Source organism: Hordeum vulgare, chromosome 6H, assembly GCF_904849725.1.
Source record: "Hordeum vulgare subsp. vulgare chromosome 6H, MorexV3_pseudomolecules_assembly, whole genome shotgun sequence".
Lineage (NCBI taxonomy): Eukaryota > Viridiplantae > Streptophyta > Magnoliopsida > Poales > Poaceae > Hordeum > Hordeum vulgare.
In genome coordinates, this window is record NC_058523.1 from 520,762,607 (window position 1) to 520,781,888 (window position 19,282).

At 43.9% G+C, this 19,282-nt stretch overlaps 2 protein-coding genes across 3 annotated transcripts; one reads left to right on the forward strand and one right to left on the reverse strand.

Annotated features, from left to right (window-relative positions):
• Positions 1-3,804: 3,804 nt before the first annotated feature.
• LOC123403094 (putative transcription elongation factor SPT5 homolog 1) lies at positions 3,805-10,902 on the reverse strand. 2 transcript variants are annotated; one of them, XM_045097064.1, is made up of 21 exons: positions 10,563-10,902; positions 9,040-9,284; positions 8,797-8,940; positions 8,569-8,730; positions 8,404-8,487; positions 8,023-8,093; positions 7,579-7,930; positions 7,345-7,500; positions 7,154-7,251; positions 7,022-7,070; positions 6,788-6,940; positions 6,514-6,657; positions 6,334-6,433; positions 6,034-6,204; positions 5,915-5,963; positions 5,742-5,809; positions 5,163-5,232; positions 4,883-4,946; positions 4,576-4,792; positions 4,391-4,488; positions 3,805-4,277 (listed from the first exon to the last, which is right to left on the reverse strand). In XM_045097064.1, exons 1-21 carry the CDS (start codon positions 10,885-10,887, stop codon positions 4,035-4,037), a joined length of 3,063 nt encoding a protein of 1,020 aa, XP_044952999.1. In that variant the 5' UTR covers positions 10,888-10,902; the 3' UTR covers positions 3,805-4,034. The 2 variants fall into 2 exon arrangements, with proteins under 2 accessions (XP_044952999.1, XP_044952998.1); XM_045097063.1 differs by having other exon boundaries at positions 5,742-5,833.
• A 1,530-nt stretch (positions 10,903-12,432) lies between these two features.
• Positions 12,433-18,892, forward strand: LOC123401475. The gene is made up of 10 exons (XM_045095299.1): positions 12,433-12,798; positions 12,945-13,003; positions 14,799-14,940; positions 15,061-15,348; positions 15,441-15,594; positions 15,670-16,608; positions 16,697-16,935; positions 17,015-17,088; positions 17,317-17,428; positions 18,446-18,892. The coding sequence occupies exons 1-10, from the start codon at positions 12,736-12,738 to the stop codon at positions 18,467-18,469; spliced, it is 2,094 nt and encodes a 697-aa protein (XP_044951234.1). The 5' UTR covers positions 12,433-12,735; the 3' UTR covers positions 18,470-18,892.
• Positions 18,893-19,282: the final 390 nt, after the last annotated feature.

The following is a 19,282-nucleotide window of genomic DNA, read 5'->3' on the forward strand; positions in this document are numbered from 1 at the left end:
ACTTGCCTATGGCCAGGAAACCTTGACCATCTTTGATCAACGAGCTAGTCAACTAGAGGCTTACTAGGGACAGTGTTTTGTCTATGTATCCACACAAGTATTGTATTTCCAATCAATACAATTATAGCATGGATAATAAACGATTATCATGAACTAAGAAATATAATAATAACTAATTTATTATTGCCTCTAGGGCATATTTCCAACATTTAGGGAAGGCCTTGGCCAGCCCAATAAGGGCTGGTCCACCTCCTCTAACAGCCCATGCACCTCTTTGGTCGTTACACCCCTCCCGGGGGTCCTCCGACACCCTCCCGGCACTCCCGGTACACTACCGATGAGCACGAAACTTTTCCGACAACCAAAACAGGACTTCCTATATATCAATCTTTACCACCAGACCATTCCGGAGCTCCTTGTGACGTCAGGATCTCATCCGGTACTCCGAACAATCTTCGGTAACCACATACCATTCTCTTTACAACTCTAGCATCGTCGAACCTAAAGTGTGTAGACCCTACGGGTTCGGGAGACATGCAGACATGACCGAGACATCTCTATGGCCAATAACCAACAGCAGGGTCTGGATATCCATGTTGGTTCCCACATGTTCCACGATGATCTCATCGGATGAACCACGATGTCAAGGATTCAATCAATCACGTATGCAATCCCCTTTGTCTACTCGTAATACTTGCCCAATATTCGATCGTCGGTATCCCTATACCTTGTTCAATCTCGTTACCGGCAAGTCTCTTTACTCGTTGCGTAAAACATCATCCCGTGACTAACTCCTTAGTCACACTGAGCTCAATATGATGATGGATTACCAAGTGGGCCGAGAGATACCTCTCCGTCACACGGAGTGACAAATCCCGATCTCGATTCATACAACCCAACAGACACTTTCGGAGATACCTGTAGTGCACCTTTATAATTATCCGGTTACGTTGTGACGTTTGGTACACCCAAAGCACTCCTACGGTATCCGGGAGTTTCACAATCTCACGGTCTAAGGAAATGATACTTGACATTAGAAAAGCTTTAGCAGACTAACAACACGATCTAGTGCTATGCTTAGGATTGGGTCTTGTCCATCACATCATTCCCCAATGATGTGATCCCATTATCAATGACATCCAACGTCCATGATCAAGAAACCATGATCATCCATTGATTAACGAGCTAGCCAACTAGAGGCTCACTAGGGACACATTGTGATCTATATATTCACACATGTATTACGGTTTCTGGTTAATACAATTATAGCATGAATAATAGACAATTATCATGAACTGGAAATATAATAATAACAACTTTATTATTGCCTCTAGGGAATATTTCCAACAAATGGGATGATGTCCGAAGATGCATTAATTACCTTATTCCTTGCTTACCTTTGAGGGAATGTGTGACTCCTTGAACTAATGCATATGGTTGAGGTTGATTGCATATAGTTCTTGCCAAAATGAATGAGAGTGAATTTCATTGCCGGAATCACCCCTCAAGAACTTTCTAGTTCTTCCTCTTGGGAATCCACATCAACTTGATGGGGATGCTTGGAGTTGTGGTAGCACTAAATGATGTAATGCTAGAAGTGTCCTTGGGAATCCACTTGACCTTGACTTGGGGTTCCTCTTCAAATAAGTCAATGTCCTCTTGAAGCTTTCCCTTGCCCTTGTGGTCTTGTGGTAGAAGGTCATCTTGTGAGCTTGTTCCCTTGGGAGGAGTAGGACCATACTTCTCCTCTTGAGGAACAAACTTAGGAGTGGGATATGTACCTTCTTCCCAATCATCTCCGTTGACGTTGAAGTAGCCAACACCTTGTTTCTTTCGATATCCTCCTTGCTTGCGCACAATTTCCTCAAATTGCTTACTTCCGGTAATACTCTTGAAGACACCTCTCTCTATAATCCCTTCAATAAATCGTTTTCTTGCTCAAGTGTAACTTGTCTAAGAGAATCGTTAGTGGAATCAAGAGAGCTACTAGCAACAACACCATTAGATTTAGCTTTAGCATTGTTGTTACTAGATGAAGAAACTTCCTTGCCTTTGTTACTAGTGTTCTTAGGTTTAATTTGGGGAACAAAAGTAGACAAGAGTAATCGTTTGGCTAGATAAGAACTCTTCTTTCGAAGATCATCATTGATCGCTTTTAGGAACTCATGCTCTTGCTCCAAATTGAGCTTCTCGAAGCGTAGCTTCTCATGAGTTCTTGCAAGCTCTCTATGATCTTCTAGAGTAGTTTCATGAGCTAACTTAAGAGTGTTTAATTCTTTAGTTAGTCGTTCAATTTCTTTCTTATCGTCATCACTCGATTTCTCTTGACTAGCATGATGATTAGCAAGTTCATTTTCAGTGCAATTACTAGTTTTATCAAAGAGCAAGTAATCTTCTCCTAACAAGTGATCATCATCACTATTGATATTAAGATACTCGGGGTCTGATACCTTAGGGCCTTCAGTCATGAAGTAGTTTCCGAACCCTTCATTTGGTGAATCAAATAAGTCGTAGGAGTTGGAGGAAACAAGTGCAATGCCGGCAACACCTTCATCTTAACTACAGTCGGAGTTGGAGTGGTAGCTTCTCTCGGATTGGTTCTCAGACTCGGAGCCAGAAACCCATTCACCAACATGAGCTTGATGTCTTCTTCTTGATCTGTTCTTGGTGTATTTGTCCTTCTTCTACGATTCCTTGCCTCTTCGTAAGTGTCTTCGTTCATAACCGACAGCGTCGACGGCTAGCCCTCGCTTCGCCCCCAGCCCATCGTCGTCGCCGCCGCCCACTTCCGACGCCTCCCCCCGTACCTGCCCAGCGCCTACCCATGCCGTCGGCCGTATCGCCGCCTGGCCACCGCAGCTTCCCGACCCCAATCCACCGTCGCCGGCCAGCTTTGTCGTCCACGCCCGCAAGTTGTTCGACAGTTTTGCCTCAAGGTACAAAATGGACTGCGACGACGAGTTCTTTTTCCATAATGTTCTGTGCGACTCCGACGAATCCTCATCCGACGATGAGGAGATGCTGCTTGCCGTGTTGGTCCATGACCACCTTAATAGGCAACAGTCGTTGTTCCGGGGCTCGATTCCTAGGCATGTTCCAGCGCTGAATCGCAACCGAGAGAGCGGTCATTTCCTTCTATGAAAGGACTACTTTGACACACGCAATCTGCTGTTCAAACATTAGAAATTCCGACGTCGTTTCCGTATGGCTAGGCATGTTTTCAACCGGATTTGAGAGGGTGGTTGGATACGATGACTACTTTGAGTGCAAAGATGATGCCATTGAAAAGATTGGTTTCTCATCTTATTAGAAATGCACTGCAACTATCCGGATACTTGCTTACGGAGTACACAGTTCACCCAACTTCATCATGAAATGCATGATTGAGAAACTTATATCCAGTTGCAAGATGATTTGGTTGAGCGTATGTAGGACCATGTTGGCAACATCTTTTAGACAATTCAATTTTTATTGGGCTTGTAAAACTTCACTATATTTCATTTTGGTTATGAAACTATGCTATTTCATTTGCTTTTGAAAAAAATATAAAATGTTTGTAACCAACGGCTATCCGGCCACGCAGACAAATATGGATCGACGCGTTGACACGCTGTCGATCCAAATCATAGACCAGACGAACACAGAGCCAGCGAACGACCCAAACGAACGAAAAACGGACAAAATCGCCATCCATTTGAGTCGGCCAGTTGGAGTTGCTCTTGGAGCAGACCATATGAGCAAAATCCCAATCGTAAAAGTTCAAATAAGAATACAAAGTGCAGAAAGATAAAACGGGATGATGTGTCATGTCAGGATCATAAAGATCAAGCATTCCGAGTATATCTCCGGGCAGAACCTGGGAATATCTACATCATGGTCCACTAATTCACATATACTGAACAAGTGGGATTAAGAATAATCAATCTGACATGTTAGAGCGATCTAAAATGCTAAGTTGACCAAAAACACCTATTTTTCTTTCTAATTTTGTGGCCTAGGACAGTTCAGATAACACTAACAGGTTAACAGCTATCTCAAGTTGCTAGTTTGCCCAGAATCCCCAGGTCTACTATTTTCAATTCAAGCGACCCTTCCACCCGGACAATCACATCAGACCCGTCGACTCCTATCAGTCTTCCTATAACTCCACGCATGGCGCCATTCATTATCTTGACCCTGTCGCTCTTCTTCGGCCTGATGATCTCGAGCTCGTCTGGAAGAGCTGTTACTTCATCCCCACTGCCTGATGACCCAAGTGCGACACGGTAAGATCCATCCTGCAAGTTTAGATTCCGGAAATGTTATCACAGCAAAAGAACCCCACAAAAAAAACATGTGGAGAAACAGCTTCTGCATGCGCTTGTAACCGCCACAAATGAACATTACATACCAGGAGTGCTTCCTTCACCACACCATTGGTGGAACCCTCTCCTCTGGACACACTGACCAAAACATCTGGCAAGATCCAATTACTGCCGCACTCATCTCCTGAAAGCATTTGGCAAAAGGTATTCACAGATGTGCACCCAAAGTCCTAGTTTCAATCCAATCCCAGTTGTAGATGAAAGGGCAAACCTATCATTGGAGACATTACATCCATTCCAGCATTTCCTGGGGTCATTGGCTGGCCACCAGGGGTTCCAGGCAAATAAGAGGCGGGAATTGGGGTCATTGGTTGAGAACCAGGTGTTGGAGCGTTGAATGGAGCATCACCAAAGCCAGTTCCAGAGGTATTTTCCCATCCTGATCCAGGAGTGGGGGCATCAAATGGCCTAGTTACGGGAGTTCCTGGCTGAAAATTTCACACGGTGTAGAAACAATACATTTCAGTAGCCAACACAAAGATAAACAATCTTCAAAGTTAACAAGAAGCACATGGAACCTGGTAAGCTGGACTGCTCCCCCAAGCGCCCCAAGTGCCACGATTTCCATCTTCCTGGTTATCCCTGGTCATAATTAACAAAATCAGCGACCAAACAGACCAACACAATTAATTCCAGTAACGTTTCAACACTCCACTTCACAACAGACAAATTTGAAATAGTTCCACTATGGAGCAGGATACACAAAACATCAGAAGCTAATTTATTCTAAATTTCAGGATTTCAATTTTGCAAGCCTAAGTATAACCAATTTATTCTCCAAAAAAGAAGTATACCAACCTCGGTGGACTCATTGGTGCCCAGGCTTGATTATGCATAGGAGTTTGCGATCCATCACAGATTGGTGTCGCTGCGCAAATTCAAACAACTTGTTACCATGGAAAAGGGGAATAAGAAACAGTACATGGTACAATGCAATGAATGACACAGAAATAGGCGATGTGATAGGCACCTGAACAGGAGAGGGCTAAAATGAACAAATAGAACCAAAATGATTTACAGATCAAATGAGTGAATGGCGCAAGAGAACCCACGTGGCAATATAATGACTATTCAACTTCAAGTACGGAGAACACAAGAATTATTTTGATGTAGGTGCAACTATAGTATTTCCCTCCTTCTCTAAATGTATGTAATTTCAAGTTCATGGAAATTAGAAGCCGCTGTAGATAGTGTGTGATACAATACTATAATAAAACGTCTTGGCAACATATGTGATAGAAATTAGCAGTCAAAGTTGCATGTTGTTGAATGCTCGCTACACCTATGTCCAAAATGGCGTAAGTGCATCTTGTACAAAGAAAAAGTGATCTAGGTAATCTCAAATTGAACCGTAACAAAGAATGTAAGTAAGCGCACCTCCAGGTTCTCGCATTGGAGTTTGAATAGGATACAATGGTGTTCGAGATGGGTGCATAGGTGTTTCACTGCCCAATGAATAACGAGATTCACTGCCGATACAACTGGTCAGCAAATGAGAAAATGGTACCAAACAGCTTATTAAAAATATGGTTGATCAAAAAGAAATTTACCGGAATGGTGTTGCAACATTAGCTGTGTCAGCAAGATCCTCTCTCTTAACTATATGTTTGCAGCAAGGTTAGTCGTCAACAGTAGACCGACAACAACAATTGTGACAAAAATTATTCACCTGTGACAATCTTCATAAGTGAATCAAGCTCCACACGCACAAGTGCACCATTCACTTCTTTAACATGGCCTCGATATCCTTTGTAGGGACCAGATTTAATTTTGATGCATCTACTGACCAAGGCATCATGCCCTCTGCCACCACGACCACCCCCTCCAAACCTTCCACCAGCTGTGTTAAATAGGAGGGGAGTGAATTATTAAATCAGCATAAAGTAGTGCAAGTAGTCTTCGCAAAAAATGCAGCTGACTAAAAACTAATGGCAGAGATAAGGAGCGTCCAAACTATCAATATTCATACAATTCATGTAAGGTCCTCTCGGCGGGAGCCCTCCAGGAGATTGCAAGATCCTTGCTGGAGATCTAAAAGCACCAAGCCGTGGATCTGCTGTATCTACACCCTGCAGAAACAAGTAAACTGAAGATATGATGGGATGTTCTAGGTACCAACAAAATTTAATTGAGATAATCAAGCACAGACCATCCTGCTGCTGTTGACAACCGATCCCCCAACAAGGACACAAGATTGTGCTTTTGCACAGATAAAGCCTGAATGTTCAAGGTGGTGGCGGTCATGTATAAAACATATCCCTTTGTGTATATGTTCCACAGGTCCTTGCTTTCCCTAATGTGAACAGAAAAATAAATGTTTGTTAGCCTCTGATAAGAAGATTAAGATTAAATTGAGATAATGGAATAAATATATATTATGACAGAAATAATTAACACTAGATAACAGGCAAAACTGTACACACCTTGCATCTCCCCTCAATGACCCTGACAATATCCTTAGTCGACACTGTGTTATTCTTGCAATCTTTCACAGATACACGCCGATCGAGTTTGTATTTTATTTCTCTCAGTTTCACAAGCACCACTTCAGGTTTATCAGGCACTCCTTTGAGAACCTAATTATACAGCAGGGTTAATCCATAAAACTGTACGTACAAGATAATCAGTCAGATGAATATTTAGATAGTTCTGCTTGCCTGAAATGCTTCGCTTTCCACCCTTACAATCACACCAAATGATAAATTGCTGAAAAGTGAAGAAAAGGGATAAGTTGTTTCGTAGCCGTTAGACATGATGGGTAGCAACCTCACTAAAAATTCTGGGCTTACTCAAGAAGGACAAGATCATGCAATTCATAATCACCAATTCTGGTAAGCCCCGTCGTGACCTCAGAACTCTCCACAACATGATCTGCAAACACACGGATCTGCAGTCACAAAAAAAGAGTTAAACATACTAAAACATATGTTTAAACAAAGCAATTTCCAATAGATGCACAGGTGTACCAACAATTGCTCACATGTTCTTTGCTCGTGTCAGATAAAATGGTCAAGACATGTCCTTCCACTTTAACTACCATGCCTGTCACACCTTCTTGAACACCAAAAACCACTTTTACATGATCGCCGGGATTGAAATATTTGCAGAGATCTTTCTCACTGAAGGCAAGTGTTTTCTGCATGTTACAAAGAAATGTTTAAACTTTTTCTAGTCCAACTGATAGTAGTATAATAAATTCACTGCAAGTAATTACCGGAAGACCAGGTTGTTTTGGTCGGATGTGAACAATAGAATCCTCTACTTTCTCCACATAGCCCCTCAAGTCCTTGAGATCACCTTTAACAACAACTACAGCATCGCCTTTAATAAAATGTCCCTTCTTCCTGTTGAGTGTGGACAATCTAGCCACATCCTCATTCACGTCATCACCAACTCTCCCGAATTTTTCCAATTCATCAAGTGATGGTGTAACGTTCTGTGTGCTGATTGATTTTATCGAGACTTTTTTGCGCAAGAAACCATCTTCAAATTTTAAACCACCAACCATCTCAAAGTATTCCCCAGAATCTCTATCTCTCCTCCGTTCTACAGGAATGTTCATCTCCCTGTGTTCATTTAAGTTAGAAAAAAGAGGAGAAGATAAATAAATAAAACCGAACTACCATTTGATAGCGAAGGGATGAAAAGCATTAAGCACCTTGCCTCGTCGGTACTAAATAACCTTGGCGGTGGAACAAATGATTTCTTCTTTGCAACCTTAAGACCTTTCTGACAATACAAAAACCATATCATGCTAAGTCATCCAATAAGCAAGCACAATACAAAGTAGAAACACGCATTCTACCAAGAAGATAGATTGATAATTAAGAGGTCCTGCAATAAGTTAAAAGCTACTAATTCCATTTTTGGACACAGCAGTGCATGGAACTTGTGAATCATATGGGAAAGAGAACCCAAACTTGAAGTACTATATATAAAATGGCATGTCAATGAGCTCAACCCACTGATAAAAGCGTATATGTTGTGTTGAAAGGTGACAAGTAGAAAATCATGATGAATGGCAACTAGCATAACTTACCAATTTATCTGTCAAAGCCTGTAAATCTAATCTAGGAATGAGCTTCACAGTAACCTTTTGGAGCACATCATCAACATCAACAACCTGGGGGTAATCAAAATAAATAACTGAGCAATTGAAAAATATATATACTAACAACAAACAGGGAAACAACGATGACCATACCTTAGCAAGATCCCCTTTATATATACCAAGCTTCAACCGGATCCATGTATCTCTTGAAAGATCAGCAGACTTGCTCTTGACAGAGAGAACATCAGTCATTTCTTTTGTAGGAACCAGAAGTATTTTTGCTGAAGAAAAGATGTTCCGCAGACCTTTGCAAGCCTGCAATGAAGTTTAGTTAACATCCCTTATCAAGAAGACTAGAATGTCCATTTACGCACTGGTTACCTCCTTGACATGGGCTTCTTTCTCTGCTTCAACATAAATGTAATTCTTTAGGTGTTCCAATGCAACGGCGGACTTAATCTGGAGGTCTTGCCTATCAATGAACTTTTGCATTAGACAAATGGCTGTCTCACGCTCATGTCCAATCTGAAGTCAAAATTAGAACAACAATGAGATTCAAATGGTACGATGAACAAATAGCAGAGCAGAGGCGAGAGCTTAATTTTTCTAGAACTTGCAACCTACCGCACATTTCACCATCCAGAGCTTTGGATCCTTCACTGATGGCAGGAGAGCTTGCTGTTCAACCTCGGTTAGACCCTCTTCATCATAATAAGAGTGTGATTGCGTTCTATATTTCCATTTTAACATCTCCGCCAAGTTCTCCATATCGTCTGCATCATCCATTGGATTTGGATTGAAATGACGTCTAGAACCCCTTTGCACATCCTCATCAGGATTATCAGCCCGAGCATCATCATCAATAAAACCTGCCGAGAAGCAAAGGAGCGTAAGTCACGTCATTAACACAAATAGTCTTGCTTTTGCATACTACGCAACTCAACTCACAAATAGGCAAGCACGGAAAAATTTTAATCCGAAAGGGAAAGTAAAAATATGTTATACTTGAACGGCAGAAATAAACATCCATGTGAACATACTCAGGACCAATGGCAAGAGTATACATCCATAAAAAAACTGCAGTTGATAATCGATTAAACACCAAATTCTGCACCATCCAATCTTAAGTAACATAATGGTTAAATTGATCCTGAAGTAACAAGAGTCTATCAAAAAGTACCATCTGGGCATCGAAACCAAAACTCTTGATTCTGGAGGATATGATTCTGTCCATCATCATGATGACAATGTGGGTTTGGAAAGAGCCAGACAGTTGATTGTAACAACAATTTCCAAGGTATATCCTGGGTAGGTTTAGCCCTAAGTGGCAGGAATTGATAAGTCTTGATGGAACATGGACTTTGGTCCTTCACTCCATAAGGGCATCTTCAATGGTTGTAAGATAGTTGTTGGTAATTTTGACACATAAGATTTTTGATGATGTGTCAAGCAATAAATGAGGAAAGAGAGGAATGTTGTATGTAAATTAACCAACACCTTTGCACAAGCTCCAATGTAGAATGAGAGAGCACCTTATTTATTACCTTACATCTTATTGAGCAAACTAGATACTACCCATTGGAGTAGTTGTATGTTAAGGTGTTGGTTGATGACATGACATATTTTACCAACAAGCTAACCAACATACTATTGGAGATGCCCTAATATCTTCCATTTATGACAAAGTTCCGAAATTAACATAATTCGCACTAAAGTCCACTGATGGTTCACAACAGGAACATAAGAGGCTTTCCATAAAACATTGCCGTCTAATGCAACTAAACCAGCATACCAATTATCGAACCTAGACAACAATGAAGTGACAATAGAATGTAATTTGAGCCAGAATGACGATCAAGCAACGCAACTAAGCACCCTCGCCATTTCTAACAGGGGTAATGACTCCCAAACGCAGGCATGGTCCAGGCTAATTAATCAAGAGCTCCAGAGAAGGAACTAGCATCAGCAGTCACGGAAACCCTCGACCATCCAGAAATGCTACAGGACCAACGACGCGGAAAAAGCATAAACCTACACGAAATTGGGACCGGCTCCGTCGAATTCGGGTAGCAGAAATTTAACCTAACGACGGTTAAGAGGAGAATAAGACGCCGGCGTACGGCCGATAGGGCCAGCGGGCCACTCACCTTCCTCGTACTCATCCTCATCTTCCTCCTCGTCGTCGTCGTCGACCTGCGCCATGTCGTCGATGAGGATCGAGCGCTTCCTCTTGCTGGGCCGGCCGCCGCGGCCGCCCTCGTAGTCCTCGTCCTCGTCGTCATCCTCTTCCTCCTCCTCCTCCTCCTCGTCGTCGTCGTCCTCGTCCTTGTCCTCGCTGGCCGCGTCGTCGATGAAGCTCGCGACGCCCGAGCCCTTGCCCCCGCCGCCGCGCGACCTCCTGCCGCCCCTCCCCTCCTCCTCCTCTACCTCCTCTACCTCCTCGTCCTCCTCCTCGCGGCCGCGGCGAGACATTGCGGGCGGCGGCTAGGGTTTCGAGCGAGCCCCCCTCGCGACGCGCTGCGGCTGGGAGGGTGGCCCCGCGTGGCAGGCAGGGTGGAACCCTCGAGGGTCGACGCGAGAGCCGATTGAGGCCTCGGCGGGGCGGGGCGGGGCGGGGGGGTGGGGTGGGTGGTGAGAGCGAGCGAGCAAGAGCGGGGGAGCGTTTTCGATTGCCGGCAAGGCGAGAGGGGTATTTAGCGGCGAAACCGAGTTATATGGAGGAGGAACGTTGAGTTAATTTTCGTTGGGTGGGCCGGGCCGGGCCGTACGTTGGGCGTGCGCGGGCAGGCAGACAGGTTGGGCTCGTCGCCAGTTTATTCTGCTTCTGGATCATTCCGCAAACAGTCCGTTAGCTCGAGTGCTCCTGGCCCGTCCTGCTAACGGCCCAATTCAGCGGGATATGGACATCTCGGCCTATCCTTTGAGTGGGTAATATCGGCCTACTTTTTTTTTCTAGAGCATCGTGGATGGATATGCTGTTCCGTTGCAAGAAAAAGAAAGAAAAAGTATTTCTCAAAAAAGAAAAAGAAAGAAAAATCCAGTGTTGTCACTCTAGGCGGGATTTTTGTGAGCACTGAGCAGCAGCACCTTCTTTTGAACTACCATCTAGACAATTGCAGCAGCATCTTCTAACTTGTTTCGGGTACATACCATTTGATGGTGTAGCATGCCTCGTAACGTGCGAAGAATTCTCATACGATTGTGTCCTAAGATTTCGAAGCTCCGTCCTTACGGCATGCTGATCAAGTCTTTCCAACTCTCAAGTCTTGACCACAAAGCCACCGATAGAGACAGACAACAAGCAAATAAAACGTCGGTGCTAATTTTGGTGCCGCTACCGAGCTTTACTCTCCCATGGTGATAGCCTCCGCAGCTACGGCTACAAGTAGAGTAGAGGGGTGCTGCCGTCTGGCGAGCTTTATTGCTTTGCCAAAACTGGCCCACGCCCATTGACTGCTTCAGGGCCAAGCAATAATTATCTGCCGCAATAACAAAACCACTTAATCACACGGCGCCCGAGGCGTCACTCCCACGCTCGCTCTCCCCATCGCGCGTGTCCCCCTCTCGCATTCGCAATTCCGGTGCGCCTGTCCGAACGCCCACCACCACGTCACCCCATCGAGCTCCCCGTCCACATCCAGACCACTCGCCACGCGTCCACGCACACATCCCCGGCCGTCCCACGCAGCTGCGCGGAGGATCCCGGGGGCTCATCGGAACGTTCGCCGACATGTGGGGGCGCCGCCACGGCGGGCCCACGCGCCATCGGGGGGGGGGGTCGCGCTCCGTTTGCTTCCTCGCGGGGCAAGCGGCTGTGACGACGGCAGCTGCAGCAGGAGGCTGCCGTGTGGGAGCACGCGTCGGCGGGCCCCACGTGTCGGTCGGCCACGCGGTTTTCGTGCGAGCTCGCGCCAATCCATCCGGCATCGCACCTGAGCCGGGGCGGGCCCGCGGCCCTGGGCCCACGCGTCACCGAGACGCTGGATATCTTCCGAACCGTCGCGCCCCCACATGGCCAGAGTCGGTTTCGCCCAGAGGGGGAGAGGGAGGGGAGGGGAGGCTCACGCCAGAAGATACCGCGCCGCGTGCGTCGTCGGATGGTTGGCTAGCTCCCCGCGCACGGCCGCGCCGGGATCCATCGCCGGCAGACGGACGCCGGCGGAGCGCGCCTACTCCTGGCGCTATTTAAGGAGGAGGAGGAGGCCGTTGGCGATTCGGGTCGCGTAGGGGGGGAGGGAAGAGGGGGGAGGCGACAGGGTAGGGTGGACGGCGTCTTTAGACTCTGGGAGCTGCCATTAACGCTGGCCTGGCCACCTCCGCATGCGGACAAGCGCGGCCACGTCGGCACGGGATGACGGCTCCGAGGCTCTGACCTCCGCGCAGGTATATTTCAAGGGGGGCAGAGCTCTCTCCCTCCGCCGATTCTGTTCGATTCGATGCCTCGACTCCGGGTCCGGGCCGCCTGCCCTCTGACTCTGATCTGCCTTCTGATGTGGGAATTCTGGCGCGCTCTTGCGTGCGCGGTGCAGGGGGACATGGGCGGCGGCGCCAGGCGGCATTTCTTCCCGCTCACCAGCTTGCAAATCGGGTACGTTTCGTTTCTTGGGGGATTGGGGGGTTCATTGGGCTGGGGAAATGCTTGCGGAGCTTGTGATCTTGCGGTGGAAATTCCTTGCTCTGCTTCTGCTGGTTCGGTTGGCATGAGCATTTCGGTGGAATGGAGATTGATTTGAGCAAATTTCATCTGTTAATGTCTGTGTTCAGTCACAAAAATGTAGCGCTCTTGTGCTGTACTGGAACATGCTGTTTGTGTGGGTAGTATAACACCATATGGAGGCAAAGGGAAAAGGTTTCATTCAGTTACATTGGTGCCCACAGTTCATCTTTCGTTGCAACAGTTCCTGGCGGCATGGAAGATGGCAAGAATCCCAGAGTAGTAGTATTTGTTTGGTCTGCGGGGGTGAGAAAGTTCCAACATATAGTAGTTCTTAAGAAACAGACAAAGAAATATCCCAAATTAGGAGTTGGGTAGCTGAATTGTCTGATGTTGATGTTTCATTCGGTACTGTCCTTCTGGCTAGCATTTACTTTCTTATTCTGATTTGGATAGGGTAAAGTAAAACAGTGATAATTTAGTCATGTGGAAAGGAATGTATGCGGAGTTTGTGGTCTTGCGGTGGAAATTTCTTGCTCTGTCGCTGCTGGTTTGATAGAATGAACATTGCGGCGGAATGGAGATTGGTTTGAGCAAATTTCATTTGTGAAATGTCTGTGTTCAGTAAAAAAAATGTAGTGCGCTGGCGCTGTACTGGAATACATATGCTGTTTGTGTGGTAAAGGGGAAAAAATCATTCAATTACAATAGTGGGCACAGTTCACCTTTCGTTGTAACAGTTCCTAGCGGCAGGGAAGATGGCAAGAATCTCAAAGTAGTAGTACTTGTTTGGCTTGCGGGGACGAAGAAATTTCGAACAAACAGACAAGAAATATCCCAAATTAGGAGTGGGGTAGCTGAATTGTCTGATGTTGATGTTTCATTCTGTACTGTCCTTCAGTTCAACATTTATTTTCTTATTGGATAGTGTAAAACAGTGACAATGTAGTCATGTACTACCTCCATACCGTAATAATTGTAGTTGGGAAGAACTAAACTAGTTCTCCCCAACTACAATTATTATGGTACAGAGGGAGTAGAAAGGAAACCGGTTGCTGGTAATTTTTGCCATATAAAGCGGTTGATGGACAAAATTGCCTAACAAAGGGAAGGTGTTAATACATAAGATTAATATGCAGCACTGAAGTTGTTCGATAGTTCACCTTCGATCACCTTTCATTCTGCCTGCATTCAGGGATGTGGCACACACTTATAGCTCAGTCAAACTGCAGTACCTGTGATCTCTGCAACATCATTTAGGATTTTATTTTAGGCTTCTTACTTGCCTGTCACCTTCTTCACTTCAGATTGATGAGTGTGCCCCTGTTGCGGCATATTCTTCCTAGTTTGCACTTTTGGGCTAAACACATATCAGAGAGAAGAAAGGTTAAATCTTAGCTTCTTCTGATTCATGTGACTTCCAGAACACATGAATAGGTAAAATGCAGGAACTGGATGCCATGGCACACTGAATCCTAAAGGAGGAAATTGCGTGCAAATTATGCCATATGAAAAGAAAAATCCATAAGGTTTTTGCTGTTTTAAAATATTTAAGAGGCGTATGGTGTTCACGGGTCACGCGACTTACAAGCTATTCTTTCTTCTGCTTTTTCTACACAGTATCTTCTACTATCCTGACGATAATGCATTAGTAAATTTGGATTTTCATTTGCAGTGCTCTTCATTAGTCAGGCATACTAGAATAACGGTTTCTTTTGTCCATATGCAGGGATTTACAGTCATATCTTGCAGAGCTCACTATCTTTTTGTGCCCCGATACCAAGAAGTTCCTGATATTCCTTGACAACCGTCCATGGTTGCTAGACCAGAATACGAAACCTGCTCACCTGTGGCAATTGATGGTTACCAAGGTCCACTTTACTCTCTTATGCACCAGTGCCTCTTTAATTGATATTATAACCATATATACTCATAATCTCACGTAATTGCTCCTGATAACTCTTGTTTACTGTTGCTATTTTGTGCTCCAGTCAAGATTTTCTCCTTTCGCAAACACTAGAACTAGGAGAAAGAGAGATGAAGCTGGAAATAAGCTTGTATTTTCAGAATTCCCAACATCTGCTCCACATGTGTGGAATCAATCATCCAAATGGTATACTCTGATCGATGATACCATGCGGAAAAAGAAGCTTCAAGTGAATAAATTGAAGGATTCTCGCCTGCTGAATAGGGAGCTGCATCGGACATTATATGGTTTTATAATTTTTGAGGTAGACTGGGCTGACGTGCGTGGCATTAATTATTTGAATGAGCTTCAGGTATTGTTGTTTAATGTTAATAGTTTACAATAAATATCATATTGATGGCTTTAAACGGATAGCCCATGCTTATTTTCCCTCATCTGCTGTAGACTGATACATCAATGGTGGTTGAAGCTAAAATAATGAAGAGATGGGAATTCGATAGTGTCAATCAAGCTTCATCTTTAATCACTTCTTGGTTCTCAGGGAATTACTCAGAGTGTCAGCTCTTACAAGATTATTTAAATAGCATCTCTCCTAAAGGTAAAAGTTTGAACTTCTGAGATGTGTTATTCTTGCCTGCTGGTACAACCTGCTTATATATGCTTGCTGTTACAGGTGATGTATTTTATGATGCCCTAGATGACTTAACACCTGAATTATGGGACACTGAGAGTGCAAAGAGCGATGGTGATGATTCTGGAGATTGTGTTAGGGTGTCGTCAAGTTTCACAAGCTCATCATACACCCCGCCACCTTGCTCTGGACCATACAAGAGAAGAAGGATAATAAGATCTGATGCTGGAAGTGATATGTCTGAAGAACCATACTCAGAATTTGTGACCTCACCGAGATATTCATCATATTCATCTTCATCATGTTGCAGTGATGATGACAGTGGCAAGCCACTGGTGGAGCCTAGCACATACAAGGATGTGCTGATCTTGTTCCGATTCAATGATCATGATCTGCCATTCAGACTAAAGGAAGTTATACTGTCTGATGTGAGGCTCTTAACATTACTTGAGTATGGTCTTCCTTCATGGGTCATTTTTCTTCAGTCATATCCAGTGTTCTGCAAGATATATCGCCCATGGATGTGTCCTCTAGCCAGAGCATTATACGTCTTGATGTCATTAATTACTGTTCTTATAGGATTTTATGACCTCTACAAGAATGTCCCAATGTTGAAGGCAACTGCCTCTAGATTATTTGGCCCTTTGTTTGATTGGATAGAGACATGGGAAATGATCTCAAGGCTTAAGTATCTCGGAACCATGCTTTTTCTGAATAATTTCCAACAGGCTTTTACATGGTCTCTTAAGATTGTACGCGCTACTAAGTCTGTTCTTAGTGTATTAACAAAGCCAGTTATGGGGCCACTGTTAGAGGTTCTTGAATTTACCCTGCCATTATGGAACGTGTGTGCTGAAACAGTTGAATATCTCAGTTCAGCTGCAATGGTAGTGATGGAGACATCATGCAGTGCGATTATTAATACAGTTCAGATGATCATGTGGCCATTTTGGTTTATCTTCAGCACAATGTTTAATATTGGTATGGTTACTGTAATCTCCCAAATGATCTGTTTCTTTTTCCCTTTGTGTTTTGTTCTGATGACTTACTAACATTTTATTTACTGCAGCCAATTCAATCTTGTACCCTGTAATTTGGTTCGTCGGAGAGATACTAGCCGCACCTTTCCGACTTGTCATTGCGCTAGCAAGTTTTGTAGCAGACTTCTTTGATGATATTGTTGATGCTTTAAGGCAGACCTGGTCAACATTAAGTTCGTTGTATCAAGTTGGTTCTGCATCCAGGGCACCTGCGCTTACATCTGAAAGTACCATTTGGGGATCACTCTGGAAAGATCTTCTGTACCAGGTAGCATAAATTTGTTTACATGCCTAGTAAAAAAAAATCAAGTAGTATATTATGCAACTCACGGTGGCTCTTGTTTTAGATTTTCCGTGCGGTTCGGAGCATTTTGTATGGTTTTGTTGCCTTCTTTTCAACGTGCAATAGGCATCGGCTCAGGTAATTTTCCTTTCCGCTTGTATGCAGAGGTAGTATTTGCAAATCAGACAAACAGAAGTCGAAAAATCTGAATGATGACAACAACTGTGCTTTTCTGTTAAGAGTTCTTTTTTTTTTTCAAACCGGCTTATTTGGCATGTCTGGCCAATGGAAATTTTAAAATTGTGTAGTCTAGCTCACATTATGCCTCCATGAGTGCTATGTGCTAATTGTGACTACATGCTGCAGCATTTACAATCACATAGAAGTTCTTCTCCGGCGCCTATCCCGCGCCTTAAATGGAACGCGGCATACCTCCTCTTGTGAAGGACCTCAGAAGTATACTAGTCAAGATCATCCTGTAAGTACTTGCATTTTATACTTATGTTTGGCGTTTGTCTTCAATCAATGGTGTTTCTGAACTTAGGAAATGAAATACTTCTCAGGAGAAAGAACAACCCTGAGAACCGACACTATTCATTTTGTTATGATACTCTTGGACATTTGAATACAATACATAGTTCATTCCAAAATAGCAAATCTTTTTTTCGATAACGGGATTACCCTGGCCTCTGCTATATTACTAAACATGAATCAAGTTTAAGTCACTGAGTTCCAAAAAAAAAAAAAAAGGAAAAAAAAGAAACCACGACCACATCTGGTCTATCCTGAGATTACAGAGCTCGTCCACATGATCTATGAGAGGATCACCAACCAAACTGGTTGAATAAAACCCTGTGCAACCAATTCCAGCTGGCTGCACCCAGAGGCCATAAGCGCCTGCACACCATGTTGTAGTGATGCATGCATACGGATTAAAGCCGTAGCCCTGTACGTAACCTGCAAGAAATTTGGAATAGAGATCTGTTAAAAACAGTCATTCCGGCAATTACATATTGCCTAGAGAATGGCACAAACTCCCACATGGATTTGGCCCTTCAGCTTATGATGAATAACATCCACCCAGTTTTCAGAAGAAAATTGGAATACTCGTTGGCGGTGTTAAATTGTAAGTAACATGGGACAACCAGTTTCCAGAACAGCCAATCTACCGTAGACTATCTTTTACTGTTTTTTAACGAGTGTTTTCCCTGCATATAAAGGTGTCAATCTGTCCTAAACTAATCTATAATTATGTTGTAGCTCTATAAGCAAGTCAATTGATTTGACTGTACTGTGGTGATTGAATAAAAAGACCTATTTTTGTGTAGAACCAAGTGTGATTGCGCTTGCCTTTTCTCTATAAATGTGCTTTATCACTGGATCATCCTATTCCTGTTTATTTCGACATCTGCATTCCTCGTTAAAACTAACAAGGAAACGTGTATTGAAATTGAAAGTAGTATCTGAATTTGCTGTCCCATGTTTGTTTGTGCAGCAAAGGAAAACTAAGACGAGATGACTGTGGAGTTACCAGATTAACATATCAAGTAATTAGCTAATTCGAAGAGAGTTTAAAAGGTTGAGACGAGATAACAGGTGGAGCTCCACTCATGGACATCCACAAGGAGCTTACAACGGTCATGTACAGGTCTCATACATCAACGTCTTGTAATGTTTCATCAAGTGACCCTAATTGGACGCATCCCCTCTGTACAGATAGAGGCAGAGGGCAACAACTAGCGAAGCAAAAGCAGTGCGACTGCAAGTGTACATTAGCGGAATCTGTTGTTTATCCTTTGTAGTGTGATGTAATGTAATATGTTGGTAGGTTGTACAGTAGAGTAGTTTTGTGCATATGCTTCGGCTACTGAACAAGAATTTTGTAAGTATATGAGTGAGTACATTTTCTTTGTTCAGTGAATCAGCAATGGTTCTGTTTAAAGTTCTCCTATCCCAAGTGCCTAGTTCTTACAGTGGAACTTTTACTAAATAACAGCAGCACGCTGATACATTGCACACACAAGCATTATTATTATTTTGAAAGACAACGTCGGCATTATTGGAACACATGATTTTGTTCCTCTTCCTGCTTCCGCATTACCCTGACTGCTGGAGAAGAATCTCTCGCAGAGCAGGACGTTTTCAGCTGGGAAAAAATGATTAGCTCGATCGCCTTTTGAATTCCTTGTGCTCTCAGATCCCATCTGTTCTTTCTTTCTTCCTCTCCATTGTCACGTACAACTACTAGGCAGTCCAGTCTGCACATGGAGATAAGGTGGCGTTGCGTCACGTTCGCAGGCGGCGGGGCATACATATCCATGTGGGGTTGGTA